Here is a 26216-nt window from a genome sequence, read left to right as displayed (position 1 = left end):
TGTTATCAACCATCACTGCACAAACAGAAATTATAATAAGCAGCATCTAAGTACGTTGCTTATTGCCACTTATCATAACTCACTCCTTTCCCTACTATGCTCCTCTGCTCCTGAGTTATGAGGTTATCACTAACAGTGGGAATAAATTATGCCCATTTTATACACTCTCTCTAAATATTATGAGTCAAATCATGACATTACTGGTGGGAGCTGTGAGGACTGATGAAGCGTAGTCTCAGCTACACATACAGCTGGATTGTTAGGGGCTCCTGAGCAGCTGCACACAGGTGAAGAAGCTCCCCTACATCATGTGTAGCTTTTGAGGAAACAATAGCAGTTCCTTTGCCTGCACTGTGGCGAGAGCAGGGACTACTTGCTCAGGCTGCCATAAGAAATTCATGCCCTTGCTTGCTCCTCCGCATTGGCCCAGAGAGTAAAGCACAAGCATTCTCGGCAGATCAATGCCTGCTGCAAGGTATGTGTCATCCCCCATGTATAGGGGTGGGTCCAGGAGAATGTTATGGGAAGTATAGCTCCACATCCCCTCTTCCTCAAAACTGTGACATTAAAGGCACGATCTAACCCATATACTCTGTGGCCATTTTGCCAGCATTGGCTTTGACTCATGGCCAAGATGGAAGTACTGCTAGTTGTATCTTATTACTGCTAATATCAGCCTCTCACTAGTGTATGCTATCAATCACAGTATGTGCACTGACTCCCTCTATACCCTCTAGTGGGCTTTCCTGTTGGGCCTAGGGTGAATTGTAGTACCAGGAATCTCTCTCCACATTGTTGTCTTTAGGGCTGGACAGGTATTTACTGGATAGCACAATGCAGAGCAGGACTGGGACCCTGTGGCAGGAGAGGCTGCTAAAAACATTTGTTTTTTCAAGAAAAGGTTGAATGAAATCCAATTGCTTAAAAAACAGAAACCCTGTTTTCTAGTACAGTTTAGTCCATACTAATTGTCATCAAACAAATCAATGTACTGCAGATCTGCACCACTTGTTCTAACCAATATTTCTAAGGCACGAGCAGTTAAACTGATGAACTCTATTAAAAATATTAGGGCCAAAGTCATGCTAAAGGTATACCATGACTACTTTTTTTAAAGTAGAAAGTTATTTGCCAAATAAAACAAGGCCCTGCACTCAATGAGATGGCATTTCTCTGTTTGTCTTCCTGTAAGGCAGTATCTTTTGAACACTGCATCCAATCAATTCCAGAACTCCAGGGAATGTTCTAGGCATCAAAGGGCAGAACCCCATTAATTTTGGTGAAAATGGAAAAGCTAGAAATACCTAGTATGACCAGAATCCCGGAGCAGGGGCACACTGAGATTGCTCAGAGAAAATTGCAAAGAATGGGGCAGACAATCCCTCAAACTGGTGGTTATTCTAGATTCAACAAGCCAGCTTCTATAATACCTCACTGGTTACCCAGAAGCCAAAAACCACAGTTCCCTTAAAGGAACCCAGCCTCGAGCTCCCACCCAGACAGCAAAGTCAAATATGATTATGATCATTGAAAATCTTGATCATCATATAAAAAGTTTTACCAATCCAAACGGATTGGATATTTACCCACCAGGTTAATGAATATCTTAGATCTTACCCAAATACATACTTACAACTAATTCTTATTAATTAAGCTAAAATTTATTTAAAAAGAAAAGAGAGTATTGGTTAAAAGATCATTATACATACAGGTATGAATAGAGTGCTTTGGTCAGTTTCATAGTAGAGATGGTGAGCTTTACAGTTGCAAAGATTTCTTTCAGAATTACACCATAAGTTACAGTCCAATGTCCAGTCAGGGTGAGCCAGATGGGACTGAAGAGCTCAAACTTCCTCTGATGAAGCCTGAGCACATCTGAGGTAAAAGGATCAGGGCCCAAGAGTTCTTGTTATAGAACTCTGGCAGGTTATTGACAGCCTCTTGACAACAGGTGTTCCTTGGGTGAAGCATTGTGACTTAAGTAGAATCACCTATTTCCTATGTATACACAGGTAACTAGTTGCATTCATTAGCATATGGTAATTGTCCATTAAGCAGTTCATAGACAATTTACTACAAACTTCAAAGAGAAATACAGACAATGAAATTATTACACTCAGATTTCATCTAAATGTTAATATTCCCTTTTGATCTCTGAATCAAAAGATATAGTAACAGACAGGAACCATCTGTTTATATGGTTATCATCTAACAAGATATAAGCTAATACATACAATTACTATTACCTCTAATTCTCTAACAATACAGGTTTGCATTTCAAAGCTTTAGTCTATTTAAGTATGTAAATGGTAATTATGGCCCTAATTACCATTTACATACTTCTCTAATATGTCTCCACAAATTGAATTTGGATCATTTAGCCTGCTAGTCATTTAACCCTTTCTGGCTGAATGTCACACCTGGTTTCCACTCGTATAAGCGAGGGGGGAGGGGGGAAAAGGCTCCAAGTAGCCTATTGGGTACTGCCGGCAGAGGAATCTCTCTGGTGTCTTTTGCTGCTGCTTACACATCACAGGCAGCAGCTTCATAAATTAATCTCTTTCTTGGGTGTACAGCAATGGTTTTTGAAATGTTTGTATTGATGAACCCCCCCATTAAAAGGAGGGGAGTTAATTTAATTTAATGGGGGCTCGGGACTGTCAGTTCCACATGTAAACACCTTGCAACCCCCTGAGAAGTCCCAGTTTGAGAACCTATGGCATACAGTGTGGATCACATAAGCAACATATGCAGCTCTCTAGTATTACTGAGTACTCAATAATTGTGCTAGGCATATCAGTGCGATCAGCCATAGTGGTATTTTATTTGTGGTGTTACAAAATATTTTCTCAAGAAAAAGTGAGGATGGATTTGACTCCCCTGCCTGTAACAGCAATTGAGGTAGGCTGTGTCACTGACTGCGATGTGGATGGTCATACTGGCGGCTAGGGCAGGAGTCAGGCTTACTGGCCAGAGCAGAAGTTGGTAGTCAGGAATCAGAGCCCAGAGTCAGAGGCAAGTCAGAGTCGAAGTCAAGAACTGGAGCCAAGGGTCACCTGGAATTAGGCAAAGCAGGGGCAGTACTGGGAATAAGCAGGCACAGGAGCTATTGCAGACACAGTGACAGCTGAATGCTTTGAGCAGCTGCTGAACTGTTGCTGGGCTTCAGAGCTGGTCTACTGACTCTTCCAATCAATCGGGTGGTCTAGCCAATCAGGGAGCCTATTATAGGCCTGCTGCACTCATTAGGTTGCCTGGAGACTGATTCTGCTTCAGGTCATGCTTCCTGACTGTACTCCCCCCTGCTTGCTCCAGGGCGCCTCTAGACCTGGTTTCTTGGGGTACTTCCGATGGAACTCTTGCAAAAAGGTCTAGGGTATGGATGTTCTCTACCAGTTCCCAAGAATCATGGAACCGGAAGGGACCTCAAGAGGTCATATAGTCCAGTCCCCTGCACTCATGGCAGGACTATCTAGCCCGGAGTAGGCAACCTATGGCATGTGTGCCGAAGGCAGCATGCAAGCTGATTTTCAGTGGCACTTATACTGCCCAGGTCCTGGCCACCGGTCTGGGGGGCTCTGCATTTTAATTTAATTTTAAATGAAGCTTTTTAAACATTTCAAAAACTTTATTTACTTTACATACAAGAATAGTTTAGTTATATATTATAGACTTATAGAAAGAGACCTTCAAAAAATGTTAAAATGTATTACTGGCATGCGAAACCTTAAATTAGAGTGAACAAATGAAGACTCAGCACACTATTTCGGAAAGGTTGCTGACCCCTGATCTAGACCATTCCTGAAAGGTGATTGTCTAACCTGCTCTTAAAAATCTCCAGTGATGGAGATTCCACAACCTCCCTAGGCAATTTATTCCAGGGCTTAACCACCCTGACAATTAGGAATTTTTTCCTAATGTCCAACCTAAACCGCCCTTGCTGCAATTTAAGCCAATTGTTTCTTGTCCTCCTCCTCATAACAGCCTTTTACATACTTGAAAACTGCTTGTCCAGACCATAACCTTCCCAGTCCACCAGGTACTGGAGCCATCCCCTAATTTGCCAAAATTAAGGATCAACTTCCATGGGTTCAGGTGACAGAGAAGGGACTAGTGATGGGAGTGCAGAGCCAGAAGGCTGGCAGGAGCCAGAAGGACTATCTTTTTTCTTGGCTGTATTGAGTCAGGTAATTGTCAATCTAGATGCACAGTTCAGCTAAGGGATCCAGGCTGGACAGGGATTCCAGCCATGCCAGTTCATCTTTAATATCATCATTTAGGCCAAGCTGGAAATGACAATGCCAGGCAGCCTCATTTCACTTGGTATTTATTATCAAGCATGGAACTCAGCTGCATATTTAGCCTCTGTGCTGCAGCATCTGATGTGTGGCTTTGGACATATACTCATGTCTCAGATCACTGCAGATCACTGCCAAAACTCAAATAATGTCCTCGAATTGTCCCAGAAGGGGGCTTGAGTTTTCCAGAATGGAGACACCCAAGCCAGAGCCTCCTCAGTAAGCAGGCCAATAATCAATTCCACTCAGGCTTTTCAGTGGGGTACAACTGTGGTCACAGTAGAAATAGGAGCAGATACTGATTTAGGAACCCAGAAAACCCAGTGTGGCAATTGCTATTGAACTTGTCAGGTATGGGGCGCTTGGGCTCACAGGGAGTGGGGTTTGGAGCTGAAGGAGGTTTGGTTTGAACTTGCATGACCCCATTCTGCACTTACATGGTGGCAACATAAGCCTGCGAGGTCTGTAGGGCTTCCACTATCTCTGTCAGAGAGATATTGTCCTTTGTAGAATCCAGAGTCACCAGATCAAGGTAACTCCTCACGGTGTTGCTGACCAGGATATGGGTGGTTGTGCCTAGTTACCCGGAGTGAAGCTAGGCAGAAGTAGGAGCTACCACAGCCATGGGCAAATGCTTTGAGCAGCCACTGAACTGCTGCTGCTGCTGGGCTTAAGAGTTGGTCTCCTGGCTCTTTCCAACCAATCAGCTGATGTAGTCAATGAGGCAACCTGTTATAGGCCAGATGCGCTTACTAGGTTGCCTGGAGATTCTCAGCTGCCAGCCCTTCTTCCATACTGGCTCTGCAGCAGGCTCTGATTCCTGACAGGCTGGCATCAAGTTTCTCCATAATTCCCTGCCTTGCACAATTCGATCACTATAGTACATGGAGAAATCAAAAGGCTGCTACTTTCAGGGTATATCAACAGTACCCGCCAGATTGGTGGGTAGTGATCGATTTATTGGGGATCGATTTATCGTGCCTAGTGTAGATGAGATAAAATCGATCCCCGATCGCTCTGCCGTCGACTCCAGAACTCCACCACGGAACAGGGGAGCGGCAGCGGTCGACTCGCCACCGTCCTCACGGCCAGGTAAATCAACCTAAGATACGCCGACTGCAGTTATGCTATTCGCGTAGCTGAAGTTGCATATCTTAGGTCGACTCCCCTCCCCCAGCCTTAGACTTGCTGCTCCTTCTTCTGGAGTAGCTGAATTCAGTTTGTGAAAGGCATAAAGACATTATTGCATTGTACTGTACCTATGCAAATAAGGAGCAGGTGGGACAGAACTATCTAGATGTATGTTATGCTGTTGTGAGCCAATGATTTTCAAATAAAATAGGTCAATATCTGTTATATGAATAAATCCTATTACTGCTAGATGACCTTCCAGCTCATAGGAGGCAGAAATTTTTGCAGACTAAGACTTGTACATGGGAAGAAGAGAGACATTGTTTTGCATAAAGTGACATCCAGAATTGAAAGGGTTTTATCTTATTGCTCAATGTGCAAATTTCCCATAATGGAAATTACCAACTTGGTAGAGTGGGCATAAGGAACATGAATCATACAAAGGGGTGGCCAGAAGAGGATATAAGGAGTAGCCTGTAAGCTTAGTTTCAAATGGATGTGAGATCGAATTTTCAGCTGACATGCAGAAGAAGACAGCCTTCAGACAGAAAGAGAGAGAACTCTTTTTTTTTTAATGATTTTTTTATTTGTTAAAAAAAATTTAAAATTGCCTCAAATACAATAGCATAGTTAAGGGCTATTTGCAGCCCCACGGCCTGCCTGGAATTTGAAGCAAGGGGATGTGGGATAAGGAGATTTCTATCCATCAGATTTTCAGTCTGCTGACTCTGGCTTTGCTCTGGGAGTTTTGCCGAAGGGCCAAATTCTGCAGTACTTACAAAAGGAAAACTCCCACTGACTTTACATTTTCACTGTGCTTCTGGAGCAAATCTCCTGAGTGGGAAATTTCACATAGAAGTGAATTGCACAACATGATATTTAGAAAGGAAGAAAAGTCTCTGGGTCCTCAAAATTTCATGGTTAACAAAATTAGATGAATATAAAAAATACACAATGAATTGCCCCAAAAATTCTTAAAATCCACACTAGTTTTACACTGTTCTAACCAACTCATCACTTTTGTGTGGAGTTGTGGGAATGTGAAGGTTGGGATGCTTTTCATGAAGTGGAAGAGAGTTAGCAGGGTTTCTGAGTCAATTAGGACTTTATGGAAGGATATGAAGCTGGTGGGCTAAGTCCTCTGCTACAGCCAATAATTATACTGTAAATAGCTACCACACCTGTGATACCCTCTAACAAAATGGTAGTAGATTGTAAATGTGTATACATTTGCATAAATTTGCAAAACCATTAGAAGCACATATCTAACTATATCTTGCAAGAGCATAGCAGGCATTTCCATTTACGTGGTTTAGAAGACAAAAACTGGATAATTACTACAAACATTTTAGTGCCAGGGCTATTTCTCAACACATGTTCTAAGTAGAGGGAAATACTATTGTGTCTTAGACAGTAAAGCTTGAGAACTACTGGAAAATGTTGGTATTTTAATGACAATCACCGTATAGCGAGCTGGGATAAAGTGCTCACATATGCCCAATTTCACGGTCATTTACTGTAAGGGCACATGTAAAAATAAGCACAGAGGTGAGCCTACAAAATGACTGTAGATCTTCAGCTTCTTTTTAAAAAAATAAGTGAGGTCCCAAATGACTGATGAGGCATCACTTACTGTCTGAATCTTCTAAATTGTCCAAATGCCATTGCTGATATTGTTGGGATGCCAAGATTTGAGCTCCTATTGATAAGAGTCTGAACTACAATCAAAGCTTAATTTGTATTGATTACATTTGTATTATAACAGCAATAGTACAGCCACTCCTTTTTTCTCACTGGAGATCCAGTGTCCTCATTGTGACAAGCTACTCTACTTTTGGTTTTGTAACGTATCACTCAGAAATCAGAGCACTGACAAGGAAAAGCAGATGTGTAATGACACGGTCATATAATCAAGTAGCCCTTTTTCAGTAGAATTCCCTTTAAGATTAGACTGAACTTCCATTTCTTGAGAATAGGCCCCTAAAACCTACCATTGAGTCACTAAAGAATGCAAAGAGTAGGTGACTACTCTGAATCCTTACCCCTCTCTAAGCAGAGGGAGTACCCTGATATCACAACACACACATGCACACATACTAGATTAGTGCTCAGACTGACCCTTCTCCCTGGGTTCTTCTTTTATTGGGAGTCAAAATAATAACAACAGAATAAGCTAGGCTGTTCTTAGGAATTCCCTCCAGAACCTCTCTGTCCCAGACCCTAGTCACCTCTGCCCAGAAAGCCACTCCCACCTATTTTTATCCAAGATGGTGCTAGTCAGCAGCCCCAAGTTCTAACAGTGTGTGTGTGAGGGGTAGGTGGGTACAGAGTGGTAAGGATGAGAGAGGAACAGTTTCTGAGTCAGGTGGGATGGAAGGATGTTTCTGAGCTCCAGAAGTTCTGAGTCTACAGTGAAGTAGGTAGCACAGGAAAAGGTTCTGAGCCTGGACATTTAGGTGAACAGGACCTTGGATTTTGAGCCAGAGGGAAGAGTGAGGTCAAAGGGGGAGAGGCTTCAGAGCTGTATGTGAGATGAGTAGGAAAAGGATGAGTTCTACATTTTGAGCTAAGGGGAAAGAAGATCTGGAAAATGGTGGGGTCAGGCTGAAGGAGATTTCTGAGCAGAAATGGGTTAGGTTAGATGGAGAATCTGATGGGGTCAAAGTTTCTGAAAGGGGAGGGAAATGGCAGAATTGAGTGTAGGTGAGTGGAGAGAATGGACCAGAGTGCTCAGATCCAGTCAAGATCTGACTAAATTGGTGGTGTGCAGATCAGGAGGTAAGAGCTAGACTGGAGGAGGGTTAGGGAGGCTGAGACTAATCAGAAACAGCAAAAGGAGCTATTGCTGTTTTCTCCTACTCCTGCCCTCTGCTGTAACTGTGTCCATGCTTTTCATTTTGACAGTGATAGATGATTGGAAAGGGAAAACAGTCTTTTTCTTCCCATTTTCCTATTAATCTCTCATTCCCAGCCAACATCTTCCTCTAACTCCCTTGAAAATTTAGTCAATCTGCAGGGAGAGCATTAGGTGGGTAGGGTACCCTGGCAGAAGAGTCAGGGAACTATGGTAAGTACTTGGGGCACCAGCTAACACTGTCTGTATGTTTGCTAGTCCTCTCACATATTGCTAAACTTGAACTATAAACTGTAGTTGATAAATCTACATGACAGATGAAAACACACCTGAGAGACCTTCAAATTATCAACTATTACAGCTCTTTGATTACTTTGGAACCTCTGCTGATACCAGCTCAAGGCCATCTCTGCAGCGGTATAGATTAATCCTCTTAAGTTTTTTTATGGAGATATCAGTCAGAATGAAGACATAATAGTTTCTGTCCAGAAATGGTTAATTAATAGCTTGCCTAGGTTATTTAAGTTCAATTAAGTAAATTGGTGCCCCTGATCTATATAAAAAGTGGCTGTTTGATTTATCATTTGCATCACTCGGTCTTTAAAGTGTACCAAGCTACTCTTTTTGATTTTAAATTTCACTGTAATTGCCTGAAATGTTAGCAGCATCTTTGATCTGGGGAATAATGGTGATACTATGCTGTTGTTTTTGGTTTATTCTGGGAATAAGGAGGAGGTAAGGTTTCTTTTTCTACATATCCCAATGCTAATTTCTGTAAAAAGATAGTGTGTGTATATAGCTGAGACAAAACTAGTCTGAACATTGGCAGATTGATAAGTAAAGGATAACAGTGGCGATGGTGTTTGTTCTTTGAAAACTTTATATTATAATGGCATTTTTTGTGCATATGAATTTAAAAAAAAACAAAAAACCCAAGCAGATTATGCAAATCCATATTCATGACTAACAAAAGACAGCGATACAAAGAAAGGAGGAATCCATTTGTAAATGAGGTTATAAATAATCATAATTTGAGTCTGATTTTCAGAAGTGCTTAGTACGTGCAGCTTCTGTTGAAATCAATAGGATACGCAGGTGCTCACTATTTCTGAGAAATCAGATCCTACATGTTTATACTTCTGATGTACAGATGACTGTTTTATCCCTTATACCTTTTTCATTTTATTTTCTGTATCAATGTAGTTCAATCTGGACTGTAGCAATATTGAACTCCTACTTTTAATGCTGGTTACCATTTGGCTTGTTTACTGTATTGAGTAAATACTCTCAAGCCTTTATCCTACTGGCATGTGCTCTGTACAGAAAAAAAGGAATTCATGAATATATTTACTATAAAAAAAGTGGCTCTTTGACTTGTCTTTTGTATCACTCTCTGTTTTTAAAGTGTACCAAACTGTTAGCTACTCCTTTCCAGTTGAAACTCCTGAAATTTCACTCATTGCCTGAAATGTTAGCAGCATCTTTGATCTGGGGAATAGTGGTCTTCTTTAAGTTGTAATACTCTTGGTTGTTGGGTTTAGTGTACAGATGCTGGGTGGTGTTGTGGCCTATGCTATACAGGTTAGATTAAGAGGTGATTGTAGCAGGATCGTCTGCCCCTTTAAGGACCTGCAGAGCTAGGAAGCAGTAGGCTGTGGCTTAAAGAGAAGCCCAGCAGGCAGCTTTTGGGAACGAGTTGATCCAACAGGCAATCAGATCCAGTCAGGGTCAGCTCCAGGCCTCAGCGCGCCAAGTGCGTGGTTGGGGCGGCATGCTGCGGAGGGCACTCTGCTGGTTGCCAGGAGGGCGGCAGGCGGCTCCGGTGGATCTCCCGCAGGTGTGCCAGGCATCCCTGCGGGAGGTCCACCGGAGCTGTGGGACCAGCGGACCATCTGCAGGGACGCCTGCGGGAGATCCACCGGAGCCGCGGGACTGGCAAGCGGCAGAGCGCCCCCCACGGCATGCCGCCGTGCTTGGGGCAGCGAAATGTCTAGAGCCGGCCCTGGATCCAGTCATTAGCTGCTGCTTAGCTAGATCAGCTAGTTCCCAACATATGCTTGCTGGGCTTCTCCTTGAGCACACCTGGCTGCTCCCTAGCTCTGCAGGTGCTTAAAGGCGCAGACCGCCCTGCTACAACAGTCTGGTGGTCTCTTCTGACTTTAAACTCTATGACTCTGACATGTATTATTTAAAAGTTATTAGTGACTTACTGTGGGTATCCATATACAGGACTATAGTTGTTTGGATCCCAGTTCAACAAAGCACCTGATCACATGCTTAATTTTAAGCATTGTACTTTAGTGCTTTGTTGAAATGGGGCCTGTGGGGAAAACTCCCATTGATTTCAATGGTGCAGGATCAGATCCAAGTGGGATATGCAAACAACAATACTGTAATACTCTTTCTTTGGGGAGTTCAAAGGGCTCAGCATTCAGTGTGCTAGAGAGAATTGTGCAAGCCAAAGACAGACCAAACAAGTAAAATAATCCCATCTTTGTGTCTCTGGAGGTCCAAATGATGCTTGTTCATACATCTTCAATTCTTCCTTTTTTTCTGTCCATTAGAACTGTTAGTAATAAGTTTTGTTTTTTATACAGTCTTAATTGAGTGTGCATTTGAGGTAATGTTATCTATCTTAGAATTTGCAGAGCAATTAAGGGCCCAGTCCTGATCAACTAAGGGGCTGATTCTTGCAAAGTGCCATGCATCCTCAACTCCCAAGGGTATTGAGGACACTGAAGCAACTATCAGGTGTTTAGCAACTCCCAGGATCAGGCTCTAGAGGGGCTGACTCTACACTACTTCAGCTGGAACTGGGTCAGGCCCCAGGTGCTCATTGCCCAATAAAGTCAATGAGAGCTGAGCCAATTACTTTAATGAGAGCAAGTGTGGATTCTTACTTACAGAAACTACAAACCCGAAATTCTAGACCTCATTCTGCAAAGCATGACTCACATGAGGATTGCCTATTTGCCTGAATAATCCCATTGAAGTCAGTGGAACTACTTGCATGTTATAAGGAAGAGAATGACAATTATTTTTCACAACACATTTTCAAAAAAGTGGTTGTCTTTAAACTTTCTCATGAAAATTTTGTATAGTTTCCACTGAAGAGCTGAAAACCAAACACCTTTCATATTCAAAACCCATGTACAGCAACCATTTTGGTTTTCAGTATAAACTTTTAGTGTCCCAAAAAAATGAATCTCAATTTGTTTGTTTTTTAACACAGATTTTTTTTGTTTTATTTTTTTTTTAAATATAGAAATTTTTCAGGTTTCAATTTCTTGTTGAAAAAATGGAAGGAGTTTCTACCAAAAGTGATACTTTTCCTGAATATTTTAATTTGTTTCAAAAACCATTTTTTGGGAGACCAGCTCTCTATACTCAGCTCAGGATGTGTTGGTAAGACTGGGCCCTACAGCAGGTTACCTACAAGTCAGAAATATCAGCAGACAGATTGTCAGGAAAAAGCAAATAAAATGACAAAACCAAACAAAAACCGACTAACCAAAAGATAAAGCAAATAAATGTCCCTTTCATCATGCCATGAAAGCTGCCAAACTAGGGGTCTGGCAGACTGTCCTGAGAAATCAGCTCAGGTAGTAGAGCTCCTGTACTGAGCCAGCTTTGCCACAGGTCCTGAAAAGTACTGGCATGGGCTCCAACAAAAAGAATATCCCAGGCAATATTAACTGCTGGGACAGGGTATTTATTTAAGGCACAATTACTTAACTGCTTGCAATGAATATAATGTTACATTTAAAATGGTGAAAAAGAACCTACCCAAATGTAAAAAATAAAAGCTAGCGTGATATAGCTTAAATACATTTTTTATTATTGGATTATAATGAGGCTTCTGTAGGTTTAAGGTCATTCTTTCTAATAGATTATAGACCTCACAATGGATTTATTATGAAAAGGAGAGCAATTTCCTATCAACACTGATAGTAACTGAATGTTATAAATAGGCTGGTATCACAATCTTATTTAGCTGGCCAAGCTGAAGGACAGGTCTTAATTTATAACCCTAATTTGTAACATTTGTTTGTAACTCGTAGGCGTCCAGGTGAGCCGCCAGTGGAAAATGGGCTACTTCCATATCTGGGCTGCGCTTTGCAATTTGGTGCCAACCCTCTTGAATTTCTCAAAGCAAGACAAAAGAAATATGGGCACATTTTCACTTGCAAAGTGGCTGGAAAATATGTTCATTTTCTCACTGACCCTTTTTCATACCATTCAGTGATGCGCCAAGGAAGGCATTTGGACTGGAAAAAGTTCCACTTTGCTGCTTCTGCAAAGGTACTGCTTTAAAATGACTGTAGTATTTTAACATTTACTATGAAAAAGTCAACATGGTCAAGTCATTCTGTACCTAGTTAAACTATATGTGACTTTTCAGTATGTCTGCCTGTCTGAAAGATAGTTTGTCTCCTGGCTCAAATCATAGAATATTAGGGTTGGAAGAGACCTCAGGAGATCATCTAGTCCAATCCCCTGCTCAAAGCAGGACCAACACAAACTAAATCATCTCAGCCATGGCAATGTGTCAGATATTTTATTCCTTAATATGAATAACAATGGGTTTTGCAAAAACAGATTTAGGTTATCCAAGAATACAGTGACCAGATGCCTCAGTTTTATAGGGACAGTCCCGATTTTCTGTCTTTTTCTTATATAGGCTCCTATTATCCCTCCACTCACTGTCCTGATTTTTCATACTTGCTGTCTGGTCACCTTATTCAAGAATGGAATTATTTAGTCATGTAATATCACAAAAATACTAGAGCAAAAGTAAAGCACAAGATGGTTTGCACTATTGTGAATTTATATTGAATTGACTAATTTTAAAAACAAATGTACTGCTTGTGAAAGATGCCAGATTAGCATCCCTGGAAACTGAAATCCTCTGTATATCCACAGAGCAGGTCTCCCATCAGTACAAGTTTCTTCCCATTAGCCTAGCATTGTTCTTCAGTCACTAGTTGGAGGGATCACTTCTAGAAGTCTCTTTCAGGCCCATTCAAACCTTGGCCTTTCTGCCAACAGAATAACAGTTATAGTGTTGGCTGTGTAATGTGGAAGCCTGTGTCCTAGAATCTAAATTCTAGATTAATCCACACACTCATTTCACTGAGGACTTTTTCTCACTATTGATTTATTCCTTTATTTGCCCTGCAGGGACACCCTGAGAAGCAAATATACCTCTATAAAATAGAATGTGTCTTTACAAATCAGTTTAATCTTATTTCAGACCACAAACACTAAAATGCCTTAATCATAACTCAGGCTATGTCTACACTGCAGTTGGACATCCGTGGCTGGCCCATGCCAGCTGACTTGGGCTCGTGAGGCTTGGGCTAAGGGCATAGGCAGCAGGTATCAGAGGCTCATGGAGACTAAGTCTTCCCAAATGGGGCAAGAAGTGACGGATGCAACACACCTCCCTTTGGAGTCAGGCTGGCCGGCCGGCTTTGGAGCGCCGCTGCTGGAAGCTTCTGAGAAGTAGGGGCGCCACCAGTGCCTGAACTGTGGCCCTTCCCATGCTCTTCCCCAAGGCCCCACTCCTACTTGGCCTTTTTCCCCATGGCCCCACCCATGCTGCTTCTCTTTCCCCTGAGACCCCACCCTTGTTCTGCCTCTTCCTGCCCTCACTCTGCCTGCCTCTTGCTTTGCTCTGCCCCTGTCGCTTGCCCCTAAGGCAGGAGGGGGTAGAAAGGAGTGAGCGGTGGGCGGGAGGCCTCAGGGGGGTCGGTGGAGAAGAGTGAGTGGTGGGTGGGGGGCCCTTGGGAGTAGGGGCAGAGAGAGACAAGCAGTGATAGGTGGGGTGTCCTCAAGAGAGGGTGGCAGAGAGGAGCGAGCAGCAGACAAGGGTCTTCAGGAGGGGGTCCTTTGGGGAGGGGGCAGAGAACAGGGGCCAGAGGAGCAAGTGGCGGGTGCAGGGCCCTCAGGGGAAGGGGAAGAGTGAAGTTGCGAAGAGGCAGAGTGGGGGCAAAGTCTCGGACAGGGTGACCAGATAGCAAGTGTGAAAAATCAGAACAGAGGGCAGGGGTAGTAGGCACCTATATAAGACAACACCTCAAATATCAGGAGTGTCTCTATAAAATCGGGACATCTGGTCACCCTAGCCTTGAGGGGGAAGAGGCTGAGCAGGGAGAAGAGCCTCAGGATGGAGTGGAGGATGGGGTCACAGTTCAGGTGCCGGTGCCCCCTTCCTCCCGCCCCCCCCCCGCTAGGAAGCTTCTCACATTCCACCTATGGCTAAGGGGCTGTTTAATTGCAGTATAGATGTTTGGGCTTGAGCTGGAGTCTGAGATCTGGGACACCTCCCCCTGGCCTCACAGAGTCCTAGAGCCCAGGCTCCAGCCCAAGCCGGAATGTTTACACTGCTGCTAAACAGACCCTTAGCCCCAGTCCTATGAGCCCAAGTCAGCTGGCACAGGCCAGCTGTGGGTTTTTAATTGCAGTGTACACATACTTTATGTGACTATTGCATGGTGTCACTACACGGCAGAGTTCAGGTTCCTTGAGTGCCTTCACTGTGAATTACCATACCTTAATGTGTCTAGTTTTATTTTGAATTAAACTTCAACTCAGTTGCCTGGATTTGCAGTGTTTGTTGTGGGGACAAATACAATATCCTTGTAATTTTTTTTTTTACTGTTAAGTTGCTGAAATGTACTCTCAAGCTTCACTGCGGCTTAACATCATTTTCTATCCATGCTTTCATCCAGTAAGGTCCCTATCTTGCAAGCTGCAGAGTGTGTTCACTCCTTTTAATGACAACGGAAATTGAGGGCACTCAGCACCTCCCAGGAGATGCTTAGTACTTTGGAGAATTAGGCCCTAACCCTTTCAAAAACTATCTGGTCAACTAAGGGCCCAATCAAACTCTTATTGAAGTCAATGAGAAGATTTCCAATGGGAACTAACTGAATCCCTAAGGATATGTCTACACTGCAATAAAACGCCCATGACCGGCTTGCGTGGCTTGCTGTGGGGCTATGAAACTGCACTGTAGACATTCAGGCTAGCTGATCCAGACCAGTCATGGATGTTTTACTGGAGTGAAGATATACCCTAAGTGATCATACTTATTTATTTATTTATTTATTTATAAGCATATAGCATAGACTATTTTTGTGTGCTTATTTAATGCTTACAAAGATTTGTGGCCAATTATCACTTTACAAAGTTGACAGTTCTTACTATATGTCCCTGTGTTAAATTATGAAGATGACATATTGGCTATGATTTCCCTTGTAAATTATTATTTACCAACGTTGTGATAAGCCTCATTTATCTTACATGTAATTTATTTGGTGGCAGGCTTTTGGACATGGCAGTATTGACCCACGTGATGGAAACACCACTGAAAATATGCATCAGACTTTCATTAGAACCCTGCAAGGTAATGCCCTGAATTCTCTCATTGAAGCTATGATGGAAAACCTACAATATGTCATGCTGCAATCAAGTACATCTAAACTGCATTCCAACAACTGGGCAACAGATGGGCTTTATGCGTTCTGTTGCCGGGTGATGTTTGAATCTGGCTTTTTAACGCTTTTTGGCACAGAGTTTAATTCAACCCAAGACAAGAATCTATCTCAGCAGGAAACCCAGAGAGCACTTATTCTAAATGCTCTCAAAAACTTCAAGGAGTTTGATAAAATTTTCCCAGCCCTTGTTGCAGGCGTGCCTATCCATGTGTTCAAGAGCGCCCACAATGCACGGGAGAAGCTGGCAGAGGCTCTGCTCCATGAGAACCTCAGAAAAAGGAACAACATCTCTGAGCTCATCACTCTCCGTATGTTCTTAAATGACACTCTATCGACTTTTGATGATATGGAAAAAGCAAAAACACACCTGGCTGTACTATGGGCTTCACAAGCTAATACAATACCTGCTACTTTCTGGAGCTTGTTCTATCTTATAAGGTAAGTAGCAGTGTTCACAGTTTCCAAGCCTTGATTACACTAGGGCTCCCAACATTAGGTCCAGTGGGACATTTTTAGATCATTTCCCTAGAATAGACAAGGTTTTATTGCCCACTTTTTTGTTTATCTGCCCATCTGTTGGCTTTGCAGATATATATTGGCTGCTTTACAGAAAAAAAAAATGATAGGCTTCTGCAGAGCCTATATTGATGTAGCACTGTTGAAGTTAATGGAGCTATACCAATTTACAACATCTGAGGATCTGACTAATAGGTCCTAATTCTTCACTCTGCTACCCTGTTTTACTCTGGTATAACTCCACTGCATCCAAATCCCCTACATGTCTTAAAAAAAAAATCTCAGGCTAAATTTCTAGATCTGTACTTTTCAAGATGAGACTTTACACCGCCTGCCTACATTTCTGTGATAAATTGACTTAAAATTAAAAAACACTGTACCTATCTGCTAATGATAATGATTGAGCTTTAGCTAGCACATTTCATTCAAAAATCCATAAGGGGTCTATTAATTTTACAAACGTTCTGATCCTGAAGTCCTTGGGCCCACCCATTGATTTCCATGGAAGTTCTGTGCCTCCCCTTCCCCCCACGCCCAAGGACTGTGGGATTACAAGCTGTATATCTGTTTAAAATCATGTCATCCATTACAAACATCTGCCATATCTATATGGAAGACCGGAAAGTGAAGGATACATTATTTAATTTAAACTACTGGGAGGTGGTGATTTTTTTGTTTTTGGTTTTTTTGGTAGGCAGAATGTAATTATCTAACTGGATACAAACCAGGGCAGCTGATATTGAGGATGTGATTTATATCTCTCTTCTAGATTTTTAGCTGCAATGGGGCTATCACTATATTCCTTATTCTTGGCATTGCTTAACCGAGATGTCATTATTTAACAGCATTATACACATTAATTTGGTCTTGCTGAAAATTGGATACTGAACCAAATCTTTGAAGACCTTTTCAGTGTTTTGAACAACCAGGATTTTTCCAATATAATAAGTACACTTATATGTTTACTCTAGATTGTTACGTAGCTTTTTTGTTTTACCAGGTTACATCCATGGATTAATGAACTACACTGTAGAAAGGAAAAAATGAATATCATATTTAACAGCAAACCTTTTGTACATTACTTAAGTTACAAGTAAGAAACATTTTTGTTTCTGGCATATTGATTTTAGGAGCCCAGAAGCAATGAAAGCAGCTACTGAAGAGGTGCAAAAAACACTGGGAAATGCTGGTGAAAAGATCGACTTACATTTGCCATCTATCTCCTTGAATCGAAAACAACTGGATAATATGCCAGTATTAGGTATGGTCATCACACGTAACAGTACCAGGAACACCCAGATATTTTTCTATCTATAGTCAATAAAACACGTGCTATGAAATGCTAAATGACTATCCAACAGCAGGATAATAAAGCTACACTATATCCTTAGTTAGCAAAGGCCAAACTTTTCACCAGTCCTGATCTCTGTGGTGTGGAGATGATCATAATTTTGAAATGAATCCCATTTTTCCCCATGTAATTTCATGTATGAGTATTGCTTAAGTACTATGTCATGCAGTGCCAGTGATCTACAGGTAAGTCAAAGTAAGGTTGTATTTTGTTCTTTTAAAAGGGCTAAGATCAAACAGAAGGATCTTACCGTATTTGGAGTTGCAACTAATGCTTGAGGAATGTTAAACAACGAATTTCTAACATGGCTAAAAGCATTATTATTATGATACATATCTTTTAAAATATGGGTAACATTTTCAAAAGTACCCAATGACTGAGGAGCTCACTCCCAGGTCACTTAGGCCCCTGTTAATTTCAATGGAAGTTAGGAGTCTAAATACTTGTGAGGGTCTGGGCCTTACAGCTATTGAAATTGTTGCCCTATAATTACTGGTGGGGGGAGGTTCAATGTAACTTTTTTTAAAAGCATTGTTTCTTTTTGTCAATATCATTTTCCTCCCTTGAGCACTAAGACTTAGGAAGATACTGCCACACTATTCTGATTTTTTTTTTTCCTCCACACCTTTCTCCATTGTCTTTATTCCATTCCACATTTCAGTGCAGGATCATTCCCCAGTCTCAAGTATTTTGTGCCTCCAGTTTCTAATGTTTCCCTGGGAGGAAAGTGGAGTGTCCTCCCAAGATGATCTGCATAGAGGGTTACCTCTGTACAGATCTCACCACTCCCTCACAGGGCAAACAGGTGTCAGGCCAGGTCTACACTGCGACTTTAAATCGGTTTAATGGCCGATATACCGATTTAACGCTGTATCCGTTCACACGACGTCGTCATTAATATCGAGTTAAACGGCTCCTTAAATCGATTTCGGAACTCCTCCCAAACGAGAGGAGTAGCGCTAAATTCGATAGTGATAACTCGGATTAGGGTTCGTGTGGACGGAAATCGACGTTATTGGCCTCCGGGCGGCATCCCAGAGTGCAGCACTGACCGCTCTGGACAGCAATCTGAACTCGGATGCAGCGGGCAGGTAAACAGGAAAAGCCCCGCGAACTTTTGAATTACATTTCCTGCTTGCCCAGCGTGGAGCTCTGATCAGCACGGCTGGCGATGCAGTTTGAAATCGAAAAAGAGCTCCAGCATAGACCGTACGGGAGATACTAGGTCTGATCGCTGTATGGGGAGACAAATCTGTTGTATCCAGCTCCGTTACAGAACACGAAATGCCAAAGCGTTTGAATAAAAAACTCCAGGATACACAGCGCTGTGTGACAAGCGTAACGGGAAGCCAGAGACTCAAATGGACGCTCATGAAGGGAGGGAGGGGGTACTGAGGACTCCAGCTATCCCACAGTCCACAGCAGTCTCTGAAAATTATTTGCATTCTTGGCTGAGCTCCCAATGTCTGTAGGTTCAAACACAGTGTCTGGCGTGGTTCAGGGAACAGCTCCTCAGTTTATTTCCCCCCACCACCACGTGAAAAAAAAAAGGGAAAGATTGCTGTGCTATGGCGTTTGCTCAATGCACTCCGCGAAAAAGGCGCCAAAGGGTTGTCTGCTGCCTTCACAAAGGGAGGGGTGAGGCTGTACCCAGCACCACCCGGGGCAGTGTTTTCTGCCCCATCAGGCACTGTGCTCTCAACACGGAAGTGGGAACTATGGGATAGCTGAGGAACAGCTACCCACAGTGCACCGCTCCTGAAATCGATGGTAGCTTTGGACCATGGACGCAAACAATCGATTTCGGGATCCCACTGTGGACGCGCTAAACCGATTTTATTAGATCTGTTTTGTAATATCGGTTTAAGCTAATTCGAAATAATCGTGCAGTGTAGATGTACCTTCAGACACCTCTGCTGCAGTATCCTTCCATCCCCACAATCCCCCAGGGAGTAGGAGCCCACACCTGGAGAATGTTTGGGTAGGGGAGAGCTGAAGGTAGGGCTAGGAGCTGCATATTGAGGGGCCTGCAATTTCAGGCGGTGGAACTGTTTCTTTTTCCACAATGGTGAGGCAAATCCTGCTGAAGAACAATTCTAGAGGGAGGCCACAAAGGGATCTTGTCAGTTTGCTCCCTATCCAGCCCCTTTCCTTGTTTGTTTTCCTGGGAAGAGTGATCCAGGAGAGTTTTCTTTTTAGGATCAAATTGACTTTTAAACACTTGAAGTTGGCATGATAAACAAAAATAGGTGTACAAACTAGGGTCCTTTATTTCAAAAGGGAAAACTTTAAAATATTGAGAGACTTAGTTAGGCAAGTTGACTGGACTGAAGAACTTGGAAGGCTTGGAATTACTTTAAGACAAAGTTGCAGAAACTATCTGGAGCCTGCATCTCAAGAAAGGGGAAAAAAAACTCACAGGGAAGAGTTGCAGACCAAACTGAATGAGCAAGCATCTGGAACAGGTTATTAAGAGAAAACAGAGACCACAAGGACTGGAAGAAGGGATGGCTCAGCAAGAAAAGCTGCCAGGGGTCACTGAATGAAAATAGGCAGCAGGTTTAGAACAAACAAAAGGAAGTACTTCTTCACACAAAGCACAGTCAATGTGTGGAATTCATTCCCAGTGGATGTTGTGAAGGCCAAACGTATAACTGGATTAAAAAAAGAATTAGATAAATTCATGGAAGATTAGCCATTGATGGACCTTTAGCCAAAAGACTCAGGGTCTTAGCCCCAAATCTGGTGTCCCTAACCCTCTGACTGCCAGATGCTGGGACTGGACAACAGGGGATGGATCACTCGATTGCCCTGTTCTGTTCATTCCCTTTGAAGCATCTGGCACTGGCCAGTGTCGGAAAACAGGATACTGGGCTCGATAGACCGTTGGTCTGACCAATTATGGCTATTCTTATGTTCTTACCTCTTGGAAGTCTGGAAGTGTAGGTATAAAGTGAGAACCTCCAAAAGCCAAGCAGAGCTGGATGTTGCAAAGGAAATTAAAACCAATAGTAAAGTGTTCTTTAGCCACATAAATAAAAAAGGAAACAAGAAAAGAAGAAGTGGGACTGCTAAACCCTGAGGACAGGGTGAAGATTAACAATAAACTAGGTTTGGCCCAACACCTAAATGAATACTTTGCCTCAGTTTTTAATAAGGGCATTGACGAGGTTGGGACAGTGGCACATTGGCTAATGGAAACAAGGATATGCAAGCAGAAGTTACCAAATCTAGGTGGAAGCCAAACTCAGACAGGCTAATGGGATCAAATCAAGGAGGCAGAATAATCTCCGTCCAAAAATATTAAAGGAACTGGCACATGAAATTGCAAACCCAAAAGCAAGGATTTTTAATGAATTAATAAACCATGTTGTACCCTATGTCTAGAGAATTGCACATATAGTACCTATATTTAAGAAGGGGGGAGGGGAAGTGAGCCCGGAAACTATGGTCTGCTAAGTTTGACCTCAGTTGTATGCAAGGTCTTAGAACAAATCTTGAAAGAGGGAGTAATTAAAGACAAAGAGATAAATGGAAATTGGGACAACACACAACATGGTTTTACAAAAGGTAGAGCATACCAGACCAACCCAAACTCTTTCTTTGCAAAGACAACCAGTTTTCTAGGAAAAGGAAATCCAATCTACCTATATTTCTGTAAAGTATTTGATATAGTTGCATATGGGAAATTCTTAGTAAAACTGAAGATGGGGATTAATATGAGAACTGAAAGGTGGACAAGGAACTGGTTAAAGGGGAGACTAGAACGGGTCATGGTGAACTGTCAGGCAGAATCGAGGTTACTAGTAGAGTTCCTCAAGGTTTGGTCTTGACTAGTCTTATTTATTCTTTCATTAATTACCTTGGCACAAAAAGTGGGAGTGTGCTAATAAAATTTGCAGATGACACAAAGTAGGAAGGTATTACCAAAGCAGAGGAGGACCAGGATATCATATAAGATTTGGACAATGTTGAAAACTGGAGTAATATAAATGGGATGAAATGTAATAGTGCAAAGTGCAAGATCATGAACTTGAGAATAAGAAGAGATTTTGCTGTAAGATGGAGACTTATGAGTTGGAAGCAACAGAGTATTTGTCCATCATAAGATGACTATGAGCCACCAGTGTGATGCAGCCATGAAAAAGGGTAATTCAGTCCTAGGATGCATTAGGTGAGGTACTTCTAATAGAGTTAGGGAAATGTTATTACCATTTGTTGGGGGCTGCCTAGGCTGGCAGTAATGCCTAGTGCCAAGTGTCCATGGCCGCTCTGCCTAGCAGCTACAAATCACAGCTGTCTTGCCCAAAAGCGAGAATTGAGGGTTGCTCTGTCTAGTGGCTATAGTCCCAAAGGAGTGGGGATAGGGAAACCAGGCCCTCCCTGTTCTACTGGAGCCTGACCTAGGGACCATATATGTGGCCTAGGATCTGGTACACTTACTCATGCCCCTTGGGTCATTTCCTACTTCTGTTTCCTGTACTTCTGCTGCTGTCACAGCTCAGTCTTGGGATCCCCCTTAGCATCCTCCCCAGTTCATCTCTGGACAGTGACAGTGAGTCGTTACCCTCAGCTCCTACAATCGACGGGCTTCCAGCAACTTGCTTAGGAGGCTTGGTTCCAACAACTTGAAGTTCTGGTGACTTCTCAGTAGGAGACTGCTTCACTCAATTGCTCTCCTCCCTCAGACAGCCCAGACTGAGCTGAGCTGCTCCTTTCTGAATGCCACTGCAACAGTGTTCCTTACTTTATACTCTCTAGTGCTTTGTCCAACAATGGTGCTTCACCAGTTAGTGGTCTGTTATGTATTGCAGGCTCTGGTGATATTTAACCTATACATTTTATGCTATAAAATAACACAAATGTCTAGAACTGGTGTGTGTGTGTGTGTGTGTGTGTGTGTAAGTAAATAAAATAAATGCAAATGTGCTATTCATATCTGTGTATAAATAGAGGCATAATTTCCATATTAAAATAAAAAAGTTTCCACAGTAAATGAAATTTGATGGTTGCAAACAAAACTTAGGGGAATTCTTCTCTTTATCACTCTCTTACACTGTTTTCTTAGCTCTATTCACTTTATCAGTTTACTTCTCTCCATAATATTGCATGTTATAGAAAATTACAGGCAATTACCTCCCCTTTCAAGGTGATATATAAATTCTTTTCATATTCATCATTTTCTTTTTCTGTCTAAAGATAGTATTATCAAGGAAGCAATGAGGTTGTCCAGTGCATCCATGACTGTCAGAGTTGCTAAGGAGGATTTCACTTTGCACTTGGATAATGACTCCTACAACATCCGCAAAGATGACATTGTAGCTCTTTATCCTCAGCTGCTGCACTTTGATCCAGACATCTATGTTGATCCCTTGGTGAGTAATTACAGGAACATACAAACTCCCTGTTCCAGGAGATGTTAACTGCCTGTTAATAAGGCATCTGGCCTCAATGCCCCCCGTGCTTGGTGCTTCACTCTACCACATAGGTCCTGGATTTATGCCTGGGAACTGTCTGAACAGGTAGGGATGGGGAGTGCAGTGGAGGCAGCAAAATCAGCACTGGCTTTCCATCACTCTGCAGAAAATTCTTTGGCTGAGCAAAAAAGTCATGTTGATATGTTTAAAGGCAGTTCCGTTCAGCCTTCCTCAGCCAGAGAAAGCCACCATGTTGCGGTGATTCAAGTGAGGACAAGAGAAGGGGAAGTCTTTAAGGACATACAGTGGTGATGAGAGAAGTGGGAAAGTCTTCCAATTTGGACACATGTACAAAAAGCTAGATTGAAGCTGTCCTCTGTATGGGTCAGTAAAAGACAAGCAGAGTTGTGAAAAGCTTTCCAACACTGCTGCCCCTATACAGAGGCTGGTATTCTGCTACCCCAAGTGCAAGAGCCGATCAGGGTAAGGGGCCTTGCGAAGGCTAACCTTTCCCAAAAGGGTTTTGAGGACTGGAGGCATGGCCAGCTACAGAGGAGGAGCATACTGTGCATTGGCTGCTCTTCCCAGGAGGCATTGTGTCAGTGCAGTTGCACATCCTCCCGGTCCTGCATCATCTGGCTCTAATACACATTAAACTTTCATTACAGACGTTCAAGTATGACCGCTATCTCAATGAGAATGGAGAAGAAAAGACTATCTTCTATCGCAATGGTCACAAGTTAAGATATTATTACATGCCGTTTGGATCAGGAGTAGCAAAATGTCCTGGAAGATTATTTGCTGTCCATGAAATCAAACAGTTTTTGACTTTGGTACTTTCATACTTTGAAATCGAGCTTCTTGACAGCAATGTGCCGTGTCCTTCTTTAGACCAATCCCGAGCAGGGCTGGGTATTTTACAGCCAACTAATGACATTCATTTCAAGTATAGATTAAAATGTCTGAATATATAAAACATTTTACCTATGGGGAAAAAAAAATCAGTATCAAGATTATCATTGATCTAAAACTCCCAGACAGATTACACTATAATGCTAATGCAATGTGAACACCACACAGTGCTGGTAGAGATTACAGAAATGGCTGTTTTTCCTTTCATCAGGTTTATCATAGGCAAACAGATTTTTGTATTGGGGAATCAGGCATTCATTTTCTTTTTTGCCAGCAAACACAACTTCTTCCTGTGAACTAATTAAGAATATTGCCCTCTGAGTTAACTTATTTCCCCATATTTGCTTGTAAACAATTTTTTTTTGCCATTTTACAGATGAAAGGTTTTATTTTTTTCATTATAGTAATATTTTTGTTGTATAATGGCAGGACATTTTTGTTTTGTGCCTGTGGAAAATGCTTTATGTTTTCATGAAAAACTAGCACAATTTTTGAGGAAAACCTACAAAATGTTTCACGTTTTAGTGAAACTGCACCAGCTTGTACTATATTCCTGGTGTGAGAATCTTTTCACAAAAAACTCTAACCACATGGGCGTGAATCATATTGACTGATGGAAATGTTTTTTTCAGTTGTCTGCTGTTTCGTCATTTTTCAACAGTCCAATGTCATAAAGCACTGGGGTCAACCATGATTCGTTTTGCTATTGTATACAATTTTATTCATTTCAGTGTTCCAAACACTGGGTATTTAACATCATACAAGACCAATTAAATTTGGATTGATTTTTGTAGGAAAATTTCTTCAGGGTATAAGAAGTGGTTTTGTGGTCATCTGTCAATGAAAAGAACAAATGAGAATCTAATCTATAATTGGTTTCCCTCATTCCTTGTTTGTAGGGATTGAAGGTCTGATCTTGCAAACCTTACTCAAGAGAGTAACCCCTGTCCAGGAAGAGATCACATAAAAAGCTCTCAGCCATTTCCAAACTCCATATACAGGCAAATGTTCCATTACAACTAGTAAAAGTTATTCCTAGGAATTTGGGATTGAGCCCTAAATCTGCTTTAGATTTTCCATCTGCTTTCCTTCTTACTAGCCTTTATCTGAAGTATTCCTGGACAAAGAAAAAGAAAAGATTCTGCTATTTGTAATTATTTATTACCCATATTTTGTCTAATTTTATTTACTCACTTTTCGTTTTCAAAAGAGAACTGGTAAAAGCAGAAAATGACACCATCACTTCATGTTTACTTAGTGTTTTAACTGTTATGTAAAATGTAAATATATTTTAATTTCTTATTGTAGCTGATATGGTTGTAACCTTAAAATATGGATTATTTTCATAGTTTTGTGAATCATATTTATGTTTAATGTGTAATCCATTTACCATACATTGCTGCTCCCACCTAGAGTGCATTAGAAGTACAATAGTATGCTACTCATTCACAGCCTGGCAGGCCTTGCTGCTTTTAAAGTATGGCTTCTTTCCTCTTTTTTTTTTTTAAAAAGTTCTTTTTAAAAATCAATGTTCTGAAGTTGGTGGAGGCAGTGGGATATGGTGTGCAGTATATTCTTCCACTATGAAAAGTGGTATCTAGTAGAATGAAAAGATAAAATAATGGGGAAAGACTATGAAAACACTTCCTCTACTATTTTAAATATATTTATTAATAAATCAGTTTTGTTTTACTTTTACTTTGTTCCAGGTTCCCTAGAACATCCAACCTCTATGTTCCTTCTCCTATCTCCTTTAATTTAGCTGTCTTTTCAGCAGCACTTTGTGGCCTAACATGCTACTTTCAGTTCACTTTGTACTTTGAAAACTAACTTAGAAGTGTTAAACAGTTGCTAATGTTGGCCTACATCACCACCTTCCACAGAGATACCTATGGGAAGGAGAACATAAGAACAAATTCTCTCCCAGAACTCCATGGGAGACAGGTGCAGGATCTGCATCTTGTGGAATGGGTATTGCTTTTAGCCCCAAACTCTGCTGATTGTGAAGAATCCACAAGAGGCACGAAGGCCTGTGTTAGCTCTGAGGACCTAGTAACTTTTGCCCTTCCACTGCTTCCTGGAAGTGCAGCTCCACTGGAGACAGCTATCAGGCTTTCCCCTGACCATGCCTGCCCCTCTTACAGGAGTTTCACACTGTACAGAGGGTGTGTGCATTAAGGTAGCATAGCCCCAGGCTCTATTATCTTTTCTGGATAATATCTCTGGGTAATGTCA

At 41.9% G+C, this 26216-nt stretch overlaps 1 protein-coding gene across 1 annotated transcript; it reads left to right on the top strand.

Moving 5' to 3' along the window:
• Positions 1-8938: 8938 nt before the first annotated feature.
• On the top strand, positions 8939-24043 carry CYP7A1 (cytochrome P450 family 7 subfamily A member 1). Its single transcript, XM_032802204.1, has 6 exons — positions 8939-9018; positions 12345-12585; positions 15613-16223; positions 17432-17562; positions 22852-23027; positions 23738-24043. Exons 1-6 carry the CDS (start codon positions 8939-8941, stop codon positions 24041-24043), a joined length of 1545 nt encoding a protein of 514 aa, XP_032658095.1.
• Positions 24044-26216: the final 2173 nt, after the last annotated feature.

This window comes from Chelonoidis abingdonii, chromosome 2 (assembly GCF_003597395.2).
Source record: "Chelonoidis abingdonii isolate Lonesome George chromosome 2, CheloAbing_2.0, whole genome shotgun sequence".
Lineage (NCBI taxonomy): Eukaryota > Metazoa > Chordata > Testudines > Testudinidae > Chelonoidis > Chelonoidis abingdonii.
This window is presented reverse-complemented; position numbering and strand designations above follow the sequence as displayed.

Bases quoted from the DNA above. Each gene is read 5' to 3' on its own strand.
- CYP7A1 (XM_032802204.1), top strand. From the start codon at position 8,939: ATGTTAGCAGCATCTTTGATCTGGGGAATAATGGTGATACTATGCTGT. The intron at 9,019-12,344 runs GTAAGGTTTCTT...TGTAACTCGTAG, and splicing joins ATTCTGGGAATAAGGAGGAG to GCGTCCAGGTGAGCCGCCAG. The intron at 23,028-23,737 runs GTGAGTAATTAC...CTTTCATTACAG, and splicing joins ACATCTATGTTGATCCCTTG to ACGTTCAAGTATGACCGCTA.